The sequence below is a fragment of the Lepidochelys olivacea genome (assembly GCF_965140295.1).
Source record: "Lepidochelys olivacea isolate rLepOli2 genome assembly, chromosome: 7".
NCBI lineage: Eukaryota > Metazoa > Chordata > Testudines > Cheloniidae > Lepidochelys > Lepidochelys olivacea.
In genome coordinates, this window is record NC_140417.1 from 57,715,811 (window position 1) to 57,741,390 (window position 25,580).

Below are 25,580 nucleotides of genomic sequence, written 5' to 3' on the forward strand. Positions count from 1 at the left end.
TGCTGTTTATATGTAATGCACTTGTGATACAGAATATGAAGAGAACTGGAGGAAACATATTTCTAAAAAGAACATTTATAAAAGGTAGATCCAAAAAAGAGAATCGTGATCTCAAATACTGGCAGGTAAAAACAGGAAAAATTGTTGTGTATTTTGACTTAAGGAAAGACAACTATGGGCTGAGGGGTGACTTTACAAATGTAAAAGGTTCACTTGCGGGGACATTAGAGGGAGTTGGGTAGGGATCACTTTCAGTCCAACAGCAACAGAAGAGATAACCGATCATTCCAGTCTCCGCAGTATGTTTTCAGTAAAAGAATTCATATTTACGATTTCATTGTATTGCAGTCCAAAATCTTACCACTTTATGATCACTTTGCTTGTGTTAAGTCTTGATCTACATCTACAGAGTGATTTATTGTCATGTCCATGATAATCAATCAATATGCTGTTTCTTAAAAACCCTAGCATGCTATCTTAATATACAATTTCTGCAGGAAGTGAAACTGATGTGGTGCAGGTTCCTGCTGATGGTAGTCCTATTCTGAGGAAGACTGACTATGAGAGCATTTAAATTCTTATGCCATTGCTATCACAGACAAATGAGGCTCTCTTTTTCACTACAGCATCTGCAAAGTCTCATTAAATGGAACAGTTCTGGGTGAAGCAAGAATCCAGGTTACCACTGCCTTGAAGATAATCAAGTGGGTTTTGCTAGGACAAGTTTGAATCTTTGCATATAAGTTTGCTGTGATGTGCATGGGCCAGACTGCATGTGTGGGAACAGATCTGTGGCTAAAAGGCATGACCACCACATCAGCTCTGGTTGAGCTTCAAGCAGTTTCACACGCACAGAAGGTTTAGATGTGCTAGAGGAACTTTGGGGCTCTTACCTGTTATCAAAGTTTACCTGTGCTCTTCATACCTGGTAAAATCAGCAGAGAGGTGTTGGGGCTGTTCTTGGTGAGATATCCAGCTTTCTTAAAGCAGACATCAACTATTTCCACGTCCCTAAACCTGCCCAAGAAGGTCAGATTATGAAATAGGGAGCAGGAAAGTGGCTTTGGCAGCATTTGAAATATTCATATTTACTTGGTCCCCATCTGCCTGTTTTCAGGCCTGGTTACAGTGTAGACAATGCACTGGTGTCTCCTGATAATACAGCAATGGACAAAAGAACAGTTTTCTTTGCTAGTTTTTAATTCTGCCAGCAGCATTTGTTATAGTTGACCATTGTTGAGTGCAGACCTTGCACGGAAATTGTTAACATGATTCTGTATTTCCCTCACAGAAATCCCACAGATTCTGTATTTCCTTCTCAGAGATCCTGACCTACACAATAGCATGGGGTAATTACTTGCCTGTAACTTACATGCAAAACTTACACTTACAGTGTAAGATGGGATGTTTCACCATGGCATTCTATTTTCATGTACAAGCTGATCAACTGCAAGTCAGGAAAAATTGCCTATCTGCCCCTACACAGCACATTGGGGAGGAACTTGGGGTCTTTTAGCCCCACCCCATACAAGTGATTTTCAGAGATGAGCACTGGTGGACTTCTGTGTCTTCCACATTTTTGTGGAGTGTATTTATCCGTAATTTAAAGCCTATACAATCAGATCCATTATTCAGGAACGTCAAGTAGTTTACCACTTTCCCACTCTGAGAAGCGCAACTTGTAAATCATAAAGTTCAAGTAAGTGGTACTATTTTTAACGATAACACAACCTTTAGTGACAGTCAAATTCTCATTGTGATCCTCCCACAAGTTAGACATGCCTAGCGCAATATGCCTATTCCCTAGCCTCCAGATTTTTTCTGCAGGAAATTCAAGCTCCTTTTCCTCACCACCTTCAAGGACTTCTACAGATTTCCATTTTCCTTACTCTTCTTTCTCCCTATGCACCACCAGCTCTGCTCACCTTAATATGCTATTTCCTTCTTCCACTTACAGCTCCAGAACTTTTCCTTACATACTGCCTCCCCTTTTCCTCCTCTTCTTGGAGCAGCTCTCCTGCTCCTGTGCATTAAGCAACTGGACTCCCAGCAGAAGCAGTACGTCTCAGTCAAGGGAGATCATGTGATAAGCATAGTGACTATCAATGCAGGTAACATATTCAAAGTGGATGTTGGTGGAAGTGAGCAAGCTTCTTTGTCCTACTTGGCATTTGAAGGTGCAACCAAAAGAAAGACCAAATGTGGAGGTGGGAGATCTTATTTATGGTCAATTCACTGTAGCCAATAAAGACATGGAACCAGAGATGGTCTGTATAGACAACAGTGAAACAGCGAATGGAATGGGAGTAACTGGACTCCCTTCCCCCAAATCCCTTAACTCACTTGATTTGGCTAGCATTCTGCCACACATATTTACTCTCCACCACCACACTTGGCAAAGATGAGAACAACAAAAAACAAAAACAAAAAACCACACATACCCAAACCTCTTCCTCCACTAGTCATACAACCCATATCCCCACATCCTCCACAAGAGGTTTAAGAACTTATGAAGTCTACTTAAGGCCTTATCTACATGAAGGAAATTCACATCTGTATAGCTACATCGGTGTAGTTACACTGGTAAAAACTCCTAATGTAGACATGCTAAACTGGCACAAAATGGGGCTTACAACAGCACAGTTGACTCTGGTACCAGTGCAAATCCCTCTGTATACCGGTGTTGCACAGTCTACGTTAGTAGTTACACTGGTGCAAAGCCACTAATTTAGTTGCACCAGTGCAAATTTTCATGGAGGTAGATTTAATCCTTAGAGTTAGGCCTCCTGGGAGTGAGGCCGTACTTCACACGATGCGTTAGATTTAATAATTAACAATAAGTCCCCATCCACTGAATAAAGTCTTTACATACTGGAGAATAAGATCAGCATAAAAGGTGTTTTAACTTCAACACATGCAGCAAATTTGTCACTTTAAGAAAAAGCAGAGTCCAACTCCTGACTGTACCTAGAAACAGTTAGTGAACTACAGGCAAGACAAATCAGCAGCTTCTTCACATTAAAACTCCAATGCTTTAAAACTTTAGTATGTGAACCAAAAAGTTGTGCCTAAAATAATCCTCTGACACAGTGAATAATAGTTCCAAAGAAGGAGAAATTGTTACAGTTTTACTAGTGATAAACTGTGCCCTTATAATACCTTAGCAGGATGTACAAAAACAAAGAGGAGTAAATTACAAGAAATGTCAGAAGTCTCTTTAAACCAGAGGTTACTAAACCATTTATGTACAGCATCACCCAATTAATTCCCTATCTTGATCTTCAGCACAATTATAATTAAGGGTCATTTGCAAATTGACTTTTCCTTTAAAATGATATACAATGTGCTGACTTTATAAAGGAGAGAGACAAGTACCTTCCAATCTTTGAATTTTAGCTTTCACGGAAATCACGGTTTCAAAGGGAGCCACTCGCAGCTCAAAGCACGTTCCTGTAAGCGTCTCAATAAAGAGCTCCATAGTTTCATAAAAAGGAAGTTTGTAGTGAAACGGTCCCACGTTATCATCATTGAAAAAAGGAGGTTCTTTCTTGTTGGCCATTACAAAGGATTTACAAATTCCTTGTGGAAAGATTAGTTTGGAAACGTCGCAGACAACTGTGTTCCAGCTTTGAAAACTGGTAACGCGTACTGCTGTTCATGTTTCAAATGTTGCACCTAAGGAGAACACAAGGGCAGTTTCAGCAATGGCAAGATGCGCTCTTTGGCAAACAAATCGCTCGCTGCTGACTTTTAAACCCAAGCAATCATTGAATAAACTGGCGGTTAAAACCCACAAGGCAGGCAGCCGGGCGGTGAGAGAGAAGCGTAACAGTGCTAGGTTAGCAACACCACCGGAGATAAAGCTCTAGCTCCGGGAGAGGGACGGGGTCACAACAGCCCCTCCACGAGGTGTGCCTAGCACGTGCCTAGGAAGCGCCCATCCCCCTGGTGCCAGTGTTGACCCCGGCCCCAGCCGAGGAGGGCGGTGCTCGCTCCGCGCACGCAGAGCCCCGGGCTGGCTCCTGACAGCAGGGCGAGATCCCTGCCTTGAAGGGCGCCCGGGCAGATCGGCTCCTGGGCCCCGCGCCGCCCAGCTCCGTGGGGGCTGCGGGGCCCCGCGGGCTGGGCTGGGCCGGGCCGGGCCGGGCCGAGAGAGGCGCCTGCAAACAAAGGAGACTGCGATCCCTGCCGGGCGGCCCCAAGCCCTGCGCAACTCCCCGCCCCGCCAGGAGAGCGGCCCCGGGGGCGGGGCAGGCGGGCGGGGCGGGCCCCGGTGGGGGAGGGGGGCTCGGGGTCTCACCTGCCGCAGCCGCCAGGCCCGCGCGCGGGGTAGCGGGAGATGAGCGCCAGGCCCCGCCCACCGCTCCTCACGGGAACCCGCCGCCGGCCCTGGGCGCCCTCATGGAGGAGCTGCCGCCGGGAGAAGGGGACAGACAGGGAGGGGGAGCCACCCCCTCCGCCTGCGCCGCCGCTAGCTCCCTAAGCCACCACCGCGCCTACCTATCCTTTGTGACATCCCCTCCCTCCCACTGACCAATGAGGCGGCCGTTCTTACAACCGCTGCCCAATAACGTCGCCACAGGGGCGGTGCTTCTGTAACCAGCAGGGGCGGGTGTCCGCCAGGCCTTAGCGCTTCCTGCTTTCTGCTTGTTGTGGTCGTTACGAGGGGAGGGGAGGGGAGGGGAAAGGAGGAGGAGGAGGACCCGGATGCAGCCTCTCCCTCGCTAGCAGTAGTCACGTGACGCCGTTCTAACTTTGTTGCCTCAGGGGCTGATGGGAAACGTAGTTTCAATGGTGCCAGGCTCGGTAGAGCGGGCAGTTATATAGGAAATCGACCACTTCCACCTCTCCCCACCCCCACACACCGCTTCTGCCCGCCATAATTAAGCAATGCCCATAGGCAGCAGTTCGGGCAGAGCTCTTTGCTCCTATGTCATCAGCCCCTGCTTCATAGGGGAATAGGTACCAGATATAACCATGCTGCTCTAAGGCGCTGAACCTTTAGAGACAAGCACTCTCACCCTTACCACCTCTTCAAACAAAACTCAGCATGTGATTTACAAAAAAAAAGTTTGGCTCTGCTGAGGTTCAAGCTCTTCTTCACTGCCATGAAGGACTGAAATGTTGGGTGTTGGGGGTTGTTTTATTTCAGGTTTCAGAGTAGCAGCCGTGTTAGTCTGTATTCGCAAAAAGAAAAGGAGTACTTGTGGCACCTTAGAGACTAACCAATTTATTTGAGCATGAGCTTTCCTGAGCTACAGCTCACTTCATCGGATGCATATCGTGGAAACTGCAGCAGACATTATATACACACAGAGATCATGAAACAATACCTCCTCCCACCCCACTGTCCTGCTGGTAATAGCTTATCTAAAGTGATCATCAAGTTGGGCTATTGCCAGCACAAATCCAGGGTTTAACAAGAACGTCGGGGGGGGGGGTAGGAAAAAACAAGGGGAAATAGGTTACCTTGCATAATGACTTAGCCCTAGTATTTTTTTCATGCTTTGTGTGTATATAAAAAGATCTTCTACACTTTCCACAGTATGCATCCGATGAAGTGAGCTGTAGCTCACGAAAGCTTATGCTCAAATAAATTGGTTAGTCTCTAAGGTGCCACAAGTACTCCTTTTCTTTTTGGAAGAAATAGGTAAGGGGGCTCCATTATATATTTGGTATATAGGAAACTGAGAGGCAAATAGGAGATGCATTTAGAGAAGGAACCCCGGTCTGGGCTCTTGTGGATGTGGGTGGCCCCTACATCACATCAGGGGTTTGTCTTATCTCCATCTCTCTCAGAACAGAGGGAGATACCCTTATTTAGTCCCCCATTGTTTGTTTGGAGAAGCAGACAAATACCCACTCATGGGGCTCTTACCCATGTAGGAAGAATGAAAAATCCCCAAGCAACATGGTTCTCTAACAGGAGTCACAGCTGCTCACACCCCCAGGGGAATAAATACTAGTATAAGCAAGAGGAGAATTGGGTCCCCAAAGTGTGACATAGGTGCTGTCTCTTGATGTTTTACATAGCATATGTTAACATATATGACCATATAAATATACCACACTACACATTGTGCTTATGTTTTACAAAATATTCACCCACAAATCACAAACTCTTAGCAAGCTATTCAGAGAAGGTGGATCTAGCTTATAATGTCTGTCAAAACCAGACATTTTGGAACTGGAAATTAACAGCCTTAAAATAAATTCATGCAAGGTCAGCTATAACTCTGAGGCTCCTGGTATAGTGCCCTAAGCCTGGCACTGCTGAACCAAGTCCATTTTCAATAAGATAGTAAACAGCTCACTTCACCCAGAAGAGCCCAGAAACAAAGATTGGTTTCTTGGCAGCACAGTTCACCAAAAGAACAAGGCAGGTGTAGTTAGCACCTGTTAATAAACTAACTGCTTCACTTTTTTAAAAGGTGATTAGTTTACCTTTTAAATTATGCACAAGTCAGAATCACTGTAGCTCTCTGGCTTCATGACCAGTTAATATACATGCCTGAATTACACACGATTTCTCACCAGCATAGAACGACATATCCTCTTATACCCTATTTGGAAGGCTGTAAACTGAGGCTTTAAATATGCCATGGACCCTGGACACTATCCTTCCAGGATAGTTTGTGGACCTGTTTTAGCAGGCATTAACTGACCACCAGTTAATGGTATTACAAATGCAAGGTTAATGTTGTGGGGTCAACCTAGGCTGAGCCCAAGGGCAAACCAGAGCTGGGACAAAAGTCTGTAAATGCTATTCAAGCCACTCCACAATTATAGTAATTAAAGTTAAAACAGCACCACACATCCAGGGGCAAGGCAGACTGGCAAAGAAGTGAGGTGGAAACTGCCCCTGCCCCATGGAGCAAGCGAGACCTTTCATCTCTAGGGCTACCAGTCCTTCACTTGCATTGTAAGAATAAGCTCTTTGGGGCAGGGATGTCTGTGCGGTGCTTGTACAACACCTAGCACAGTGGGGCCCTGGCCCATGACTTGCGCTACTGCGATACATAAACACTTTCTCAGCAATACCAAAAGATTCCGATATGAATAACTGAGAGGAGGAGGAAAAAAAACCCATTTGATTTCTTGAAACCCCTTTAAAGCCTTTATAATGCAAGGGAAGGGAATGAAGGTGGAACTCCAACATTGTCACATCTCTCTTTCTGCAGGTCAGATATGGGCATTCCCATAAACCCGGTGATGACATGTGCCACCGAGCCATTCACACTGGATTATGACACAGACCAGGGAGACAGTGCTAGCTCCGTTTTAAAACCTGCTCAATGAGGACGCCCACGTTCTCCTCTCTACACATTTCAAACTGTCACTATTATGCCTGTTAATGTTAATGGAGTGGTTGTCAAGGTAACAAGCACAACTCTTCAAGGTTTGCACTGGAGCTTCCCCCTCCGCCAGATCCTGCTGTTGCTGACTCCTGACCTCTAGCCACATTCTGAATGTTACTATCAGTCATGCCAATTCAAGGGCTGGGCGGGATAGAAAGCAGCTATCCCGAAATTAGTGACAGCCACTGTCCAAGTTAGAAGGTACAGGAAAGCTGAGCATCCGTCACAAGAATCACTCTTGCAGGAGTGTTTACTGAGCGACTGCTCAGAGCGTTTCTTCCTACGCTGACAGCTAAGGCAGAAGTAGTATTTTGATTCTGAAATTGATGCAGATCAGAAAGCACCTTTCACAATAAGAGAACAAAAGCAGGTCTTCACTAATGGGCTGTAGGCAGGATTTGACACTCACCCAGCTCACAAATGAAACCTTCCACATAATATAGACACACACACACACCCCTACCTTGCTCTTCTAGGACACACTAGTGCACGGGTGGGCAAGCTTTTTGGGTCGAGGGCCACATTGGGGTTGCAAAACTGTCTGGAGGGCCAGTAGGAAAGGCTGTGCTTCCCCAAACAGCCTGGCCCCCATCCCCTCCCACTTCCCACCCTGACTGCCCCCATCAGAACCCCTGACCCATTCACCCCTTCCTGCTCCTTGTCCCCTGACTGCCCCCTCCCGGGACCCCCTGCCCCTAACCTCGCCCCCCCCCCCGGACCCTACCCCCATCCAACCCACCCTGCTCCCTGCCCCGACCCCTATCCACACCCCTGCCCCCTGACAGGCCCTCTGGGACACTCACACCTATCCAACTCCCCACCCCCCGGAACCTCTGCCCTATCCAGCCACCCCGCTCCCTGTCCCCTGACTGCCCCGCCAGAACCTCCTGCCCCTTATCTAACCCCCCCTCCCGTGCTCCCCACCTACTTACCATGCCGCTCAGAGCGGCAGGACTGGCTTATTGGAAAGCCTAGGAGGTGTGCGGGTGCAAGCGGTGTCATAACTTCAGGGGACAGTAGAGGAGGGGCCAGGGGCTAGCCTCTCCAGCCGGGAGCTCAAGGGCCGGGCAGGATGGTCCCGTGGGCCAAATCTGGCCCACAGACCATAGTTTGCCCACCTCTGCACCAGTGCTTAGGTTCTGTTGTCAAAGCGGAATACACTATATTGCGCTGCACTACTGGACATATAGATCTATTTGCTTCCTTTCTAGGGGCACTATCAACTAGTTTAGGTCCAAAAGCATTGGTTCAGAAAGCAGGGGAATTATTTTACAAACCTAAGGTGATTACAGCTTTTTAACTGTTTTTCTGCAGGCTTGGAAACCCAGATACACCAGTATTGTGCTGAGGCAGGAGAACTTGTAAGTGAAAATGACCAGTCATTTCACTATCTGTCTAGGTAGTTCTATGGCACCCACTCCTATAGTGCAGGAGTGTCCATTAACATTAATGGATTCGCGGTCAACACCTCCGTGAGTTATGGGAGTATTACAGAGTGGGAACTGAGACAGAGAGAGTAAGGGCCTCACCCACAGCTCACTTACATCAATGGGAGTTTTTCCATTGAGTTCCAGTTTTTGGATCATAAGTCAAATAAGAAATCCAGGGCAGAGCAAGAATGTGAATGATCCTTCGAAAGCAAAAAAATTCACCTATTTCAAGTCATGCCAGTGACCACGGAAAACTTTAGTTACATCTGGACGCACATCCCTGGTGCCTCAGAGATAAAGGGATCATTTCACCCTTGCTCAGCATTACAGATTATGAAGGTCCCCAGACTAGCCTAGCAAGGCTAGAGCACTGATTTACTATTTTATTCATGGGACTGTTTTTATGCCAACTCCTGTCGTACAATCCTACTTTCTAGTTAGCTGTAGCGCTCCCTAGGTTCTATTTGCCTGGGTGTTGGTAGAAACACGACAGCATTGTGATGCTGTGCCAGCTCAGCACGAAGGGCTGCACGGCAATGAAGCATGAACGGCATGCAGCAGAATGCCATTCCACCACTTCTCGATGAACCAAGATAGGCTGAGCCTGTAGCTGCATACTGCCACAAGAGCTCAGATGCAAAATGACCCAGGCATTATTATTTAGAGTGCCCTGAATAACTATGGAGCTGTATATAGGACACAACAACCGGTGTCTGCATTCAGGAGTTCTGAAATTTTAATGGATGTTAGATTGTCATTAAGCATCCAAGTTTACCATGAATACTGCCAACTATTTCATTGCTGATCATTTAAGCATAAAAACTCCAGCCAGACTGAGATCATGGGCACCAGCTGGACAAAAACCCCTTTCCCTCCCCCTGCTACCCTGATCTTTAGTGATACTGGAAAGGATAAGGCAGAGAAGTTATCATATCCCTGCTCAAGGAAGTCAGCTGAACTCTGACATAAGCAAGTTGTGATCATGCAAAGTTTTGAGGTGGCAGCTATTTCAGATTTAGAGTGTTCTTTGAGTCCACATGCTGAAAGAGGCTGCGCTCTAGACCAGATCACTTACAAATTGACAAAAATTCAGAAGACGCTTTAGAATGTCAAGTTTGGTGAGAAATGCAAAATTCACACGAGTTTAGTATCAATTCTCACAGGATAACGAGAGAGTTAACTGGTGACCTACCTTTCCAGCTTCAGATCTAACTGAAGTTCACACTGGATCTTTTTTTTTTTAAAAACATCCAGCTATCTTGCTGACAGAAGTGGATTTTTACACCCTTGTGGAGTGCAGACTCTAGGATTGTGATGGAGACTCAGTTACTGACTCATTGCCATGGGGCTGCCTAACAGATAGGCGTTGAGTCACTCAGGATTATATGGTTACACACCTGGGCCCTTGTTCTTAAAGCACAGCAGATGCAGAGACATTTAGGGGAGGAATGCTCAGACATTACCTCTACTGGAAGGTTTTCAACGGTTGTATAGCTATTGCATCAAAAAGCACTACATTAAAAGAACACTACAGTGGCAAAGTCAAGCACCTGAAAGTTAGGAGATAGATAATGGAATTAACACCTCTCTCTTCTCCACATTGCCCAGGCATCAGCAGATGACTCAAGGAGACACTCTTCCTGTTCTCAGTTGTGGTGCCCAGCACCCTGGCAACCCCACCAGCCAGGAGGAACAATTGTAGGGAAAGTCCAGCTCATTCCCTGCAGCCTGGAGATGGAGCATGCTCAGTCACCGTGACGATGGCGCATAGCCAGTCCAGTCACATATAGGAGATGAAAAGGGGACAGAGCACGCTGAATGCAGATAGAATCTAGTTTGCATATGCTCAGTAGATACTTGTTAGAGGCTTATAACTGGGCCAAATTCAGGGAGACTTGCCCCAGGGAGGGTAAAAAGCACATCTGACACCAGGGCAGCTCCCCTGCCAAAATTCCAGCCCCTGCTTCCAAGCCCAGAGCTCAACTTTCTAATGGCACAAATCTGAACATCCTAGCCCCGCCCCTTCCCTAAGGCCCCCATCCGCTCACTATATTCCCCCTCCCTCAGTGGCTCGCTCTCCCCCACCCTCACTCACTTTCACTGGGCTGGGGCAGGGGCTTGGGGTGCAGGAGGGGGTGAGGCCAGGGATGAGATGTTTGGGGTGCAGAAGGGGGCTCCAGGTTTGGGGGGGTCTCACCTTTGGCAGCTCCTGGTCAGTGGAGCAGCAAGGGCCTAAGACAGGCTGCCTGTCCTGACACTGCGCTGCACACACCCCGGAAGTGGCCAGCAGGTCTGTCGGTAGTAGGCGGGGGGGGGGCATGGACGCTCCCCACACTGCTCTCGCCTGCCACAGGCAGCACCCCCCAGCTCTCATTGGCCAGGAACCAGCCAATCAGATTGCAGAGCCAGTGTTCGGGACGGGGGCAGCACGCGAAGACCTGTGCTCCCCCCCTGCACCCGCCTAGGAGCTGGACCTTCCAGGGTACAGTGTGGTGCCAGGACAGGTAGGGACTAAGCTGCCTTAGCACCGTAGCATCACCGACTGGCGGTGCTGACTGGAGCCGCCAGTGTCCCTTTTTGATCTGGTCTTCTGGTTGAAAACCAGACACCGGGTCACCCTACCAGAGGTCCTAGAGATTCTCAGTGATTCCAAACATTATGCCCTGTAGATGGGACACAGTTTATACCATTGACTAGGTGTGCCCAGTGACATACAATAAAACAGAGTTATCAGGTAACACATTTAGGGCCTGACCCATGAGAGGTGCTCAGAATCCTAACTTCAGTGAGAACAGCAAGTGCTCAACATCTCTCAGGTTCCTGAATAATTTCTGGGCTCTCCAATTACTTTCATTCTTCGTTAACTGTAAATGAGCTTTAACGGGGGGGGGGGGGGAAGGGAGGGAAGATGACTGCAAAACAGTCCCTCAACTGCACAGTGCCACAGCACCAAAGGATCTTGTTCCTCCTCCCACTAGTACCAATGGAAACTTTGCCTCAGTCCAATATTTTTCAGCAGCTTGCATAACGTCATGGGCAAAAATCTGTTCTCCATTCTTCTAGTTCTTACTTGGCACCCTGTCCTCCAGGAGGATTTATCTATTAAGCACTGACAACATGCTCCAATCTGTAAGAGACAAGAGGTAAAGCTGCTCCCTGATGGGAGGAACTGACATGAACTTACAGGATGCTCCCAGCAGACAGACTGCTGACCTAATGAGAGATGTGGCGTTGGTTTTCCCCATTTTTGGATCTGGAGGCAGAGTCTGCTAGCAAACAGCAGAGCAGAAAGCAAAACAAGCACAGCTGGACCTGGTTCAGCAGACACCATTTACTATTTCACAATATCAGTGATTTTTTCTATAGATCTGTTCAATAAAAGAACTTATACTTTGTATAATAGATTACATTATCACAGGTATTGCACAAGCTATGTCATCTGGGCAGCACTGAAACAGGACTGCAGAAAGTTATGATTGGAGAATCTTTTTACAGTGTTAGGCGTGATTAGACCCAGTGCAGGGAAGAGATACTAACCATGTAAAGTGGGGAGCCAGTCATATGAATGTCCATGGTTATCCGATTCTCAACTCAAAGAGAGCTGACATAAGAGTACTAGTACTGGACTGGATAACCTCGCAGAGAGGGCCCTCTCTCTGCAATGCCCACCATTGTTTATTGGCCTCCAAAGGCATTCAGTGGGTCATCAAATGTACTAGATGCCTTGCTTTCAGATTTTGATTCAGAGGCTGTCTGTGAGGATCGGCCTTTGGGGGTGGACGCCTTGGCTTGGCTGCTAGAGGAGAAGATATCATCTAGAGAAAGAGAAAAACAGTGATTGAAAAGGAGAGAAGCTGCTGCCAGACGTAAGACGTTACACAGAAAAATCCCCAGCACGTAGCAGTTACTGCCAAGGATACTTTGCTGATAAATGCTTTCCTGCTGCTTCTGACATGAAAATGTATTTGTGAGGGCATATGGGGGAGCTTTTAGCTGTCTGTTTTTACCAGGTATAGTCAATGAGAAGGAACAAAAGAAATCCTGATACTTGGCATTTATGCCTGCCAGAGATCTCAAAGCACTGAACAAGCACTAAGTGAAGCATCACAATGCTGAGTTAGGCATTACATCCATTTCAGAGATGACTAAGTCACTTAACTTCTCTGCAGCTCACCCAGCACCATACAGGAAGCCAGTGGCAGAACTGGGAGACAACTTAAGAGACTCATCCAGTCCTGTGCTTTAGAACCATTAAGTCATACTTCCTGCCTACAGATTTGCCCTTTGGAGAATGTATTATTCATGCATTCACACATATGGGTTCTACTGATTAACACTTTTCATCTCCTAAGTGTTGTAAAAACATTCACATTCCCCTGGCCCACTAAAGCATTCCTGCGGCTGGCAGTCTGGGAATACCCAGGTTCAAAGAATTAAGAGACTTTTTGCTAAAACAAACGGCAAAAGTTGCCAGCATTGTTACCCAAGGGAGCTGGAAAAGACTCACACTTGGGGAGGAACTTTTACTACTGTCACTGGCACCTCTGGCTCTGCAAATCAGGTACCTTAAAGCAGTACTGTGAAGTGGAGAACATGGTTCACCTGGGATCAGAACAAGGATGGATTTAGAAATGCATTTAGTGGCACATATGGATCACAGGCACAATGGGAAAGCGTTTAGAAACATTCTCAGGGTTAGAGGAGATGGAGGTTTAACAAGCCCAGTCTCTTTCACAGATGCTGTTGTGCTCATTCACATGCGAGGCAGTGAAACTCATGGGGCCATTAATACTTTAGTATGGAGTTTATTAGTTTCTTCTGTTGCTGTTGGAGTGACCCTAGACAATAGGCCAGAGCCAGCTCTCTCCCCCTCACCCACCGCAGGGTGGGGTGTCCCATCTGGGCAGCGGCAACATAGATAACTTCAAAGCTCAGTAGGGTTCACCACAGGTGGTTGCTGATTGTGGGGCTGTATTGAACATATGGGATGGACTTGGCCCAAATGCGTTTGGAGGGAGGGAAGGAAGAGGAGAAGAAATGCTGAGAAGCAGCTGGAAAGAGAGACCACTGAACGATGGTGGGCCTGAAAGATCAATTACAGGTTAATAAAAGGTTACACACAGCTAGGGCTTGGGAAGTTTCTATTGTTTGATGGACGTTTGCTGCATCCTCTCCACTCTCCTATGCATTGGTGTGGTAAGCTAGCATCTGTTTACAAGTCTGGCACCAACTCAGTGAGTCCATATTAACCCAGGTGCACACAGAGCATCTGTGGAACCACATGACCAAGCCCCTCATCTGGGCTCTGAATGCTGAAGGTTAGGGACACATGGGCCAGAGATCAGGGGTGGACTGCCACTACGTGCCACTCTGCCTGTGCGAGAAGTCTATTCTCGCTGCCCTCCCCCTCCGCTGCACATAGCCACTGCTGTAATCATAGGAATATGCAGCTTTAATCCAGGATAGAATTTCAGCAAAGGAGAGCAGTCTAGAAAGGCAGCAGTATGGAGTAAATCCCAGTTGGCAGCCCTCCAAAATAAGCCATCCAAGAGATTAGCTTCACAGCCATTTAGGGTCCTCCCGGCTTCCATGGGAAGTATAGTGGGTGCTATAAGGAGTGAAGTTACATCCCTAGCTTACAACACAGGGACTAAAAGAAGGGGAGGAGGAGGAGGGAGCCTGCTCTCTGTAGCAGGGAAAGCAGCACTACTTGCAGAGGAATGCTCAGTTCCCCAGGAGGCAGCATCCTAAGCACAGGCGGAGACAATGTCCAGAGGTTTTTCGGCAGCTGGAATACCAATCAGTGTTGGAAGAGAGGCACTATAAGGATCAGAAGGATGGCTTTAACACAGTCAGGGTCCCGACACCCACAGGGGAAGATGGGGGTCTGCACTCCAAAGAATAAGGAATTGAATCAACTGGTTGTATATAATGCTATTGTGTGTAAATATAGGTCAAGTAAAACATGTAAAATGCTGAGCTTGGTGGTCATTGGGAAGAGCGTATACAGGTTATGGTTCTGAATGTAAGTGGGTATATGTGTGTAGAGCATGGTCATTGTAACAAAGGTCTAACTCCCCCAACCTTGCAGCTGTCAGGAAACAGTCAGGCAGGCAGGGGTACCTCCCAGGCCAGTGGCTTACACAAAACTAACTCCCAGCATTGTACAACCCAGGGACAGACAAGGGCAGACCATGAAAGTAATGGAAAGCCATTGGAATGGAAAAGACAACCTCAGTCTTGGAAAACTAAGGAAGGAGGGTGTTTCCCCTGCCAGGTAGAAAGAAACCCCCCGCTGCAAACCCTGTCAGAAGGGAAGGGGTTTGAAGTGAAGACTCTCCATGTAATGCAGAAGGTAAAGCGTGAGGTGGTATCGTTATGTTCATTGTCTGTGTAACTTGTCTGCGTTGCTTTATCTGACTAGTCCACCTATTAAATGAGCTTTTTTGTTTATTTTGAGCCCCAAGCAGTTCTCTGTTGTGCAAACTGTGTGGCCTCAAGTGGACCGATAACTGGGGGCAAGTTTCACTCCTTTGGAGTGGTGACAAATTAGAAAGGAAAAGTCTGAGTGGTTGGTAGTTAAGAACTTGGGGGGCAGATCTGGGAAGCCTTGGGACCAGACAGGTTATTGTGGTCACCCTGCCAAGGAGTATACGCTGTTGGGAGACAGGGTGAGACGATTATGCCTGTAGGCTGGCGACTGGTGTCAGGGCTCTGAGCCATAGCAGCCTAGCATGAAAGCAGCCAAAGTTATAAGGCTGGTGGTAAAAAGAAAAGGAGTACTTGTGGCACCTTAGAGACTAACCAATTTATTTGAGCATGAGCTTTCCTGAGCTACAGCTCACTTCATCGGATGCATACCGTGGAAACTGCAGCAGACTTTATATACACACCGAGATCATGAAACAATACCTCCTCCCACCCCACTGTCCTGCTGGTAATAGCTTATCTAAAGTGATCAGCAAGTTGGGCCATTTCCAGCACAAATCCAGGTTTTCTCACCCTCCACCCCCCCACACACAAACTCACTCTCCTGCTGGTAATAGCCCATCCAAAGTGACCACTCTCCCTACAATGTGCATGATAATCAAGGTGGGCCATTTCCAGCACAAATCCAGGTTCTCTCACCCCCCAACCTCCATACACACACAAACTCACTCTCCTGCTGGTAAATGTGAGCAGGAGAGTGAGTTTGTGTGTGTATGGGGGTGGGGGGGTGAGAAAACCTGGATTTGTGCTGGAAATGGCCCAACTTGATGATCACTTTAGATAAGCTATTACCAGCAGGAGAGTGGGGTGGGAGGAGGTATTGTTTCATATTCTCTGTGTGTATATAATGTCTGCTGCAGTTTCCACGATATGCATCCAATGAAGTGAGCTGTAGCTCAGGAAAGCTCATGCTCAAATAAATTGGTTAGTCTCTAAGGTGCCACAAGTACTCCTTTTCTTTTTGCGAATACAGACTAACACGGCTGTTACTCTGAAGGCTGGTGGTGACAGAAGCCCTTACTGGTCTGGGTAATCCCTAAAACATCACAGGGTTTATGGGGAGAGATTAAAGGAACTAAATAGGTGCCTCTAGGCTAAGCAATGAGTGAAAGTGGTTGTGGGGCAGGGGAACATAATTAGTTTACAAATACATCAGAAACTAGGAGTGATTGGGTGCAGTTCAAAAGACAGCATTCCCAGCAGGAAAGGCTCAACAGGCAGTGACAGCCTCTGGTAAAATGCCACGGTGGGCATTGCTACCAGCCCTTAGCTAAACAGCAATGGAAGATGCTATGCCAGTCCTGTTCTGGGGCTGCCAGGCTGATCAAAGAAATTCAAGTGTCTTCCCTGAAGTCCTGCTGGTGCATTGAAGGCAGCACTACCTAGTCTGGAGCACTGAGCAGCTGCCCCTGCATGATCCTTCATTTGGAGGTGCTGTGCCCTTAAACCAACTGAGAACGAAAAAGATGTAAGATCAGGGTGAAGGTACATTCATTTACATGGACATTTCTGACTTGTGCTCCAGGTGCCTCAGTGCCAGAAATGCCACTGCAAACAGTGAGCTATAGTGCTGGAGACTGCAGGATAACTAGAGCTGGGTGCGAATTTTTAGACAAAATGGCTTTGAGTCAGAAATTGTAAATTCATCCAAACTGAGACTGTTGACTGGAGAACGCTCGATTCTGACAATTTTCTGTTTGGAAACAGTTTTGAAATTGTCAAGACGTCCCATAGTTTGGAATGAAAGTAGTTTTCTTTATCAGGTGCTTTCAGATTCATTCTGTCCGAATTTCTATGAATACATTTTATGAAAAGCTCTTGTGAAACCATGCTCAGTAGCTACAAATTAAGGCTGGATTTTGAGAAGCACTCAGCACTGAGCTATCTCCACTCTCTTTGGAGGCAATGGGAGTTTTACCATTGACATCAATGGGAAGAAATGGGCGTCAGGGGTGATTGGCTGCAAGTAATTGGAGTGGGACTTTCAAAGCAGTTTATGCTGTCCTCACTCATTGAATAGTACCGTACACAGAAGAACAATTCCCCATTAAAATAAATGGGAACTATTTGTCAAGTGAGGTACTCTTCTGTGAGAGAAAGGCCAACACAAACTGGCCTCTAGTGTAAAATATTTTAGACTGCTGAGCAGACAGACACTGATAAAGACAGATATCTCTGCTATGTATATCCAACACAGAGAGGGAATTGGGGGGTGGGGGGGAGAAGAGGAGTTGTCACAGTGTAAGATGCAGCCATCTGCTCCATTCCAACATTCAGTCTCCATTCCCATCTCTCTTTAGAGCAGATTAATATTTAACCCCAAAATACATTCTCCTAACTGTTTAAACTCTATAATCACTTGGAGTTTCGTGCCCAGAGGTTAGAGGCGGATGGTACTAAAAGTCTTTTCAAGTCCCTTTTCATTCCCCACCCCCTCTACAGTTCTAAAACCCATTCTTTGTCACTGGGGGATTTAACACACGGCTGAATCAAGACGAAGACAATCAAGTAATACCAAGAAGGCCCTTACCCATATCATCATCAAATATGGATTCCACCTTTTTCTTGGTCTTCTTTTCTTTTGGTTTTATGGTGAGAGCCGCAAAAATGTCAGTGTTATCATCAAACAGGTTAGAATCCAACACACTCTCTTTTGTTCTGTTCAGAGGTTTAATGGCTTCTGTTGCGAATATATCATCCTTGGAGCAAAGCATAAATTGTACAGCATCAGTACAGGACATAACTGAGTGTTCGGGTTCAGCTACACCCAGCAGTAGAGAGTTGGAAGTCCTGTAACTACCCTGGGCATCGTAACTCTATCAGGTTAGGCTCAGGTCTCCAATTTGGCATGGGCAGAGATCTAGTCATTGCTGATACTGCACAGGCCAAGTGCAGGATATGAGAGAGCAAGGTTAAGGGGAACAGACAGGCCCAGGATGGGGGCCTCATTCCTGCATTACCATCAGTGCTGTTGTGTAGCTCAGTAGCAGCAGTCAGGTCAGAGCGGGAGCTAAGCATTCCCTTAGCAGGGAGAGAGCCAGGTCTCCTCAAACGCACCTGCTGTCTGCCCACACGCCATCCCTTTTACCCCATGCTCTGGTAAGAAAGAGTGAGATTTAGAGGACAGCATTTTCTACAGACCAGGCCTCATGCTTAGCCTTACTTGACCCACACAGGCCCCATTCCCCTCTGTCCTGAAGGCAGAATGATTTTGCCCAAGGCCCTAGTGATACATTTCCTCCCTTTCTATTTAGAAAAAAAGAATAAATCAGCCATTACCTCAAAGATATCTTGAACTTTCGGGTCAAGGTCTTGCTGGGTGGTGGGTTTCAACTCCTTCTTCCTCGCAGTTTTCTGACTAGTGAAGAGATCTTCATCCTCCAGGAAAGAGATGGGGCTGCTTTTCTTGGACACTTTCTGCGTTATGGGCTGGAATAAATCATTGCTGCCCTGATTGTCCAGCACTGTCAGAGCAGGCTTCTTCTCACCACCTTTAAGGGGCTTGCTGGCCAAGATCTCTGAGGTTTTAGCTTTGGCTGCTGGCTTCGACACTGAATTTTTCACAAAAAGATAGTCGGACCCAAACAAGTCATCCTCTTGGCCTGTGCCTTTACTAGAAGGGCTTCCAGCCATTCCAGGTGACAGGCTACCGCCATCTGTTGGCGATGGCAGCTTAGCTGCCATAATGTTTTCCGTGCTTCTCTTAGCATCTGGTTCAGCAGTGCACAGCTCCTTTGCATCCACTAATGCAGAGCTCTGCTTGGGGAGCAGCAGCTGCGGCTCCTCTGTGCTGTTCAGCTCCTCGTTCTCACTGGACTCTTGAGCAGCTAGCCTCCGGGCTGTCCTGGAGGGAAGCCTTCGTTTGTTCATCACCTTGATCCTGCTCTGTGAGAAGAGGGAGATCAGGTTGTGTTAAGGGCTTGAAGGGAGGCATGCACTTGACAGAGACCCTGCTCTCCTCACGTTCTATCTTCCCACGTTTTATTCTAGCACATGATGGGGACCCGATACCCCCCAAAATCTAATCCCAGCTCTGAGAAGATTTTGTAATTTGTTACATGAACATTTAATGAACACTAAGGTAAATTTAATATTAGAGCTACCACACTCTGCAAACTTTCATATTGCCTCAGCCCCCACTGTGAGGTAGATCGGCAGCACAAGAAAAACGAGGCAGGCAGACAAAGCAGAGTGCTCAGGTCACAGAGCGAGTCAGTGGCAGAATACAGAATAAAACTCAGGGCTTCTGGCCCTCAACCTTGTGCCATAACACAAGACCATCCCATAACAGTATTAACCATCGCCAGGAAACACACTGTATCGAGGTCAATGACCAACTTGAGTCCATTGGCTACTGTTCAAACTATCAACTCTTTGCACCAGGTTACTTAGTTCAGTGCAGAGAGCTTTGCTTGGCAGTTATTGCTTAATTAGCATTAGTCACATTACACAAGCAAAATTAACATGAGTGAAGTGTTGGTATGATGGTTCTTTATTGTCTTGGATCACAATCCTGCAGCAGTCTTGCAGTAGGATTTTGACAGAATACTGTATTTAATTTTTTTAAATTTTTTCTCTCTTTTTTTTTTAAAAGAACATAATGGCCATACTGGATCAGACAAAATGCGCATCTAGACCAGTGTCCTGTCTTCCAACAGTGGCTAATGCTAGGTGCCCCAGAGAGAATGAACAGAACAGGAATTATCAAGTGATCCATTCCCTGTCATCCATTCCTAGCTTCTGGTAAACAGAGGCTAGGGACACAATCCCTGCCGATCCTGGTTAATAGCCATTGATGGACCTATCCTCCATGAATTTATCTGGTTCTTTTTGAACTCTGCTATAGTCTTGGCCTTCACAACATACTCTGGCAAGGAGTTCCACAGGTTGACTGTGCGTTGTGTGAAGAAATACTTCGTTTGTTTTAAGCCTGCTGCCTATTAATTTCATTTGGTGACCCCTAGTGCTTGTGTTATGAGAAGAAGTAAACAACACTTCCTTACTTACTTTCTCCACATCTGTCATGATTTTATAGACCTTTATCATATCTCCCCTTAGTTGTCTCTTTTCCAAGCTGAAAAGTCCCAGTCTTATTAATTTCTCCTTACACAGAAGCTGTTCCAGACTCCTAATCATTTTTGTTGCCCTTTTCTGAACCTTTTCCAATTACAAAATATCTTTTTTGAGATGGGGCGACCACATCTGCACACAGTATTCAAGATTTATATATAGAGGCAATGTGATATTTTCTGTCTTTTTATCTATCCTTTTCCTAACGATTCCCAACATTGTTAGTTTTTTTTGACTGCTGCCACGCATAGAACAAATGTTTTCAGAGAACTATCCACAATGACTCCAAGATCTCTTTCTTGAGTGGTAACAGCTAATTTAGACCCTATCATTTTATATGTATAGTTGGGATTATGTTTTCCATTGTGCATTACTTTGCATTTATCAGCATTGAATTTCATCTGCCATTTTGTTGTCCAGTCCCTCCTGCTTATTTCAGATTTTTAGTCATATGATCCAACACCAGAACACAGATTTTTCCATTTTAGCTGATCTTTTGAATTTCATTTATTTGAAGCACAGCCTCCTGCAGTTCACACTGCTGCAAAAACCTGAAGGCTTTATTCTAGCCCTGTAGTACCGTATATAGGAAGGGAGATTTTGCAGAGCCAGGAGGAAGGTAAGGGCAGGCACCGACATTCTCCATGTTACTGAGCGCTACCCTGGAGCAGAAAGCCGAGCCGGACAGGTTTGCTGTGTCTTGGGGCCGGGGGGGGGGGGGGGGGGTCTGTATTTGTGAGAGGAACATAGTAGTTATACGTCGGCCTACCATGGGATGTGGGTCTGTGTATTAACAAGGGCGTGTTTGGAGAGTAGCAATCCTACATGGATGGGAGACGCGCTTTAAGACTGATCCCTGTACAAGTGGGTAGTTTGAAAGGGGAGGGAGAATGCTGGGACAGTTGCTTTGATTCAGCCTTTGGGGGCAAAGAACAGGGGGTGTATTACTTTAGGACTGTTTTGTATCTTAGGGAGTTTAAGATTAACCTATAAAAGCTCCAAGAAGCAACAATACCAGGTAAAATAGCACAAAGGGATCAATGAAAAATATTTCAGTGTGCTCTCTCTCATACATCTATCTCAGATCGGTGTGGGAAGAAATGAGAGTGGAGGTTCCCCATCCTAAAGAGAAGTCTGAGGTTGGGCAGCCCATCCTCTGTGGCTAGACTCAGGTGCTACAACCTCCCCCCTTTACAGATCACGCTGCTTATAGCATTAGAGAAGGGTTTTCACAGGTCAGTGCACGTGGCACTGGAAATAAGGATTCCTGCAAGGCAATGGATTAGTGCTAATGTGTAAGCGCTGCAACCCCATCAGTAATAAGGAGTCATATCATCCATTATTATTATAGCAACATCTGCTGCATCCTTTTAAATCCTTGTGGCTTTCTTCTGCTTCTTGTCTAGTAATGATCAGTCTAGTTATGATAGAAAAAAATCAGTATTAAGACCCTTAGTTATCTTGTTCAAGTCATTTCTGTTGAAAACAAGAGATTTGTGGATCCATAAACCCCCACATTGAAATTCTAGTTGCTCGGTTCAATTCCATTTAAAGACCCATTAAACCCTTAAGTACAATATGGTATTTACAGTCAATAAAATAACGGCATGAATGGAAAACCAACTACTCAAGAGAGAAAGAGCAGTCACTTCAGAGCAGCAACTTCCTCCTCCCACAGCAGAGTTAATTTATTGCTCAGGCAGGAAGCAAGAGCGAATGCCCTGGAAAACAATGTTCTTTATCCACAGAACAGGGACAGCACTGAAAGTAGCATCACCGGCTTCTTCTGTAGCCCTTACAGTGTTTCACGGAGGGATGCTGCTCTCAGTAGTAGAATGGAGTTGTCTCCCAGCTAGATCTGGCAGAGAGTTATGCTGTAGTACAGCTGCTATCCTTCCGTGGGCTAAACAGTGTTGTGTCACTAGAGGAGGAAAATCCCCTACTTCTGTAGAGCCCGACTGAGCAAACCACCCCTACATGCAGCAAAGTACTTAAGGCACGGGCCATAAAACCCACTAATTTTTAAGCTCACATAACCACTGCTCAAACACACAGTTCTCTACTGAACTTTGATATCAATTTGACTCATTCTCTCTGTAAGCACCTTAGTACCTAGGCACAGAGATTACCTTATTAGCACTGTGCAAGGTATCCACTTGCATGGGATGATCAAAGCTCACACCAGCCTCCTCACGGTTTCCTACAGCAGAAAAGGTTTCAGCACTTTGTACACCATCCGGCTCATGCAAGGGAGTCTCCAAATTTGGCAAAGCAGGCTTCACACTGGAGATCTTAGGAACTTCACTGGGTAGTAAAGCTGCTGGGTTAATAGCTAAATTAGCCTAAAAAACCACGAACAAAATTGCATTAGTGTTTCCATAGACACAGCCAAGCACCAAAGAGACAGCATGGTCTAGTGGGTAGGGCACTGGGCTAAGACACAGGATTTCTGAGTTCTATTCTAGCTCCGCCACTGACCTTGTCCAAGTCACTTCACCTTTCTGTGCCTTCCTTCCCCCGCCCTTCATTTATCCTTTACCTGTCTCACTAGGTTTATAGAGTGGTTAGCAAATGGGGCTCTGATGGGAGGCTACTGTAATACCGAATTATGAGCAATCCATGGCCGATTGTTCAACAAGTTTCTGTACATGCTTGAGAAATGCAGTGCTGAAGAAAGATACAGTAAGTTAGGGAACAGTCCCCCCCCCAAATCAGATGAAGAATTACAGATACCGCTGCCCAGAATCAGCCTCCACAGTGAGCACAAGATAAAAGCATTAAACATGCAGTATATAGAAAGCAACAACTGAAAATCAACTGCGTCTGGAGAGAGGCCTGGAAGATGAGGCAGTAAAAAGGAGTTTTTGAAAAATAAAGCACCATTAGTGAGGCGGGGAAGTTATTTTTTTTTTGAGAGAGAGAGAAAAAGTCAAAATGCCAGTAAAATAATTACTTGTAGTTTTCCAATCCGAGATGAGGGCTCTTTGGTTTTAATGGGAGCAGGACCTGTGGATTTCTGCACAAAATTACACTTGATTAAAAATCTTCTGGATAAAGGAGATTGAAATCTTCACTCCAATTGGAGCCTGCATTTTAATATGTCTAGAGGAAAGAAGCTAGTTCTGGTCCCCCCGACTACTCAGCAAGAACTGGAGAGGTGACCTTGCAACGAACACTTGGTTCTCACCATAGTGCTTTTCATTCCCAAAACCCACACAATTAACCCTTAACTTCATCTCCCTATGGCCCCCTAGGCAAGAAGCTATTGCCTCGTCTTGTCCTGGTCCCCGAAGGCCAACAGCATATAGCTCCTGCCTACATACCTGACCTGATCTCCCTTCACCTCCTCCCACACAGCATCTTGTCACACCAATGCTGCCAGCTACATTACTGCCCTCATCTTCTCTTTGAGGCAAGTGGACATCTCTTTCCCCACTGCCCAGTATGTATGGAACACATTCTTCAAGTATGACAGTCTAGGTTTCCCTCTCCTCATTCAATTCCCTCCCCAAAACTCACTGCTGCCAAGCAGCCTAGAAGCAGCGAAGGGAAGGATAAGTACCCAATTAAAAAGAGCCAGGCCATCAGGGTATGTACATGCCCTACATATAACTGCACCAACTTTTTGGCACCACCCTGTTCCTCCTCCCCACATCTGTTGATAACCCACTCGTGTACTGTCAAGTTGATTGCTCTCGAGCGCAGGGGCCATGTGTTTGATTACAAGGAACCTAGCACAATTCGAGGTGCCTGAAAAAGACCCCATTGGCTTTCCTCATTGCATTTCCATCGTTACATTGCTGCTGTCAGAGCCGCAAGTCCTTCTTCATCCTCACAACACTCCAGTTTTGCCCAACAATGCAAAGGCTGCTTTATAATTTTTAGATCCCACTTTACGCTAGCTCATGCTCAAATCCATCCATTTCCTACGCCATCCCCCTTGCAGGCAGGCGGCTCTTTAAACAAGTGAAGTCACAATATATCAGTGTACCCAACTTTGTCATCGCCAGCAAGCTGGGCCACCAGGAGGCACAAGGAAACTCTAGTCTAGATCACTAATATTCAAGCTGAAAAACAACAGAGCTAAAAGGGACACAACACTGCAGTTCAGGCTGTTTTCTTGTTCCATTTACTTCAACTCAAAAGTGAGTTGACAGCTTGGTGATATCTTTGGATCAGCATGGCTACAATAATACTACATACAGCTTGGGGATAGATCTGTCCATGTCAAATTGTGAATTCCAATTGTATACGCCGTTTGTGACTGTAACCTCCATTGCAAATGGGGGACCATGGGCCTTGATGCTCAGTGGACAGACTGTGTTGGAGCAGCTGTGAGAGAGCAATTAAGGGCCATCAACACAGAATGGCTCTTGCTCACTAGAACAATGGGTTTTCTCCAGCAGGGCCAAAGACTTAACAACTTTATTTGAAGAAGCCTGACGGAGGGACTAGGGCCTGGACCTACACCCAGCTTGCAGCACATTGAGAAACAGGGGACAGATTTAAAAAAAAAGGGGTGCTTTCTCTATGTAAGGGAGGCCAGACAGGAGCAGAAGCAAGACCACCAAGAAGAGCTTCCTGGCCCAAGGACTTGGCCCAAACCCAAGACTCACAAGAGCGGTGACATCAGACTGAAGGCAATTCCCCTCAGGAGTGTGTTGCTTTCTATAGATCCCTAACACTTGTTGGCTTTTGTAAGAGTGAAGAAATCCCTTTGTTAAGCCCATGAGCCTTGCTTTACCACAACGTGGCCCCTGAAGGGGTAATTGGGCAACTAGAGCTGCCACAGTTAGGGGGACTCTTGGGAAGGGAGAAGGGGACATGTTTAAGTAACTGGTGGCTCAGGAGGGCCAAGGCACTGGTTTTGGGGTCTAAAGGGAGCCAGACTGTGAGGTGCTGCTGCCCAAGAAGGGAGTCAGAAATGCCCCTGGAGTGTTCCCGAGAGACCCAGCGCTAGAAAACAGCGACCAGTCACTGCCCAGACCCAGTGGGGCTTAGAAGCATCTGGGATCCAGCAGTTAGGTCTCCTCAGGCTGGGCCAGTTTACAGAGGCCAGAAAAATGTGTGCTTCTCAGGGCTTGTCTACACTACAAAATTAAAATCGACGTACGTTGACATACAGTCACTGCAGTAATTAAAGCAGTGATTCACATCCACGCTTACGCCTGCTGTCAAGAGTGTGCGTTCTTACCAGTAGCGCTTCCAGTGATTGAAGTGGGGCACTGACAGC

General features: G+C 46.5%; 2 protein-coding genes across 7 annotated transcripts in view; both read right to left on the reverse strand.

Annotated features, from left to right (window-relative positions):
- Positions 1-4,491, reverse strand: part of ZFAND4 (zinc finger AN1-type containing 4) — a 41,979-nt gene extending 37,488 nt beyond the window's left edge. For 2 of the 4 annotated variants that reach the window (XM_084634083.1, XM_084634081.1), the window contains exon 1: positions 3,376-4,175. In XM_084634083.1, coding sequence (XP_084490209.1) covers positions 3,376-3,559 — 184 coding nt within the window. In that variant the 5' untranslated portion in view covers positions 3,560-4,175. Of the gene's footprint in view, positions 1-893; positions 914-3,375; positions 4,176-4,300 lie in introns of those variants that run through there. The other 2 variants (XM_084634082.1, XM_084634084.1) reach the window with 2 other exon arrangements.
- A 7,608-nt stretch (positions 4,492-12,099) lies between these two features.
- The window catches only part of WASHC2C (WASH complex subunit 2C), a 53,763-nt gene continuing 40,282 nt past the window's right edge, over positions 12,100-25,580 (reverse strand). For 2 of the 3 annotated variants that reach the window (XM_084635581.1, XM_084635580.1), the window contains exons 26-30: positions 23,301-23,363; positions 22,477-22,689; positions 18,557-19,162; positions 17,808-17,976; positions 12,100-12,603 (exon numbers count right to left, since the gene is read on the reverse strand). In XM_084635581.1, coding sequence (XP_084491707.1) covers positions 12,464-12,603; positions 17,808-17,976; positions 18,557-19,162; positions 22,477-22,689; positions 23,301-23,363 — 1,191 coding nt within the window. In that variant the 3' untranslated portion in view covers positions 12,100-12,463. The remainder of the gene's footprint in view (positions 12,604-17,807; positions 17,977-18,556; positions 19,163-22,476; positions 22,690-23,300; positions 23,364-25,580) is intronic. The other variant, XM_084635582.1, reaches the window with a different exon arrangement.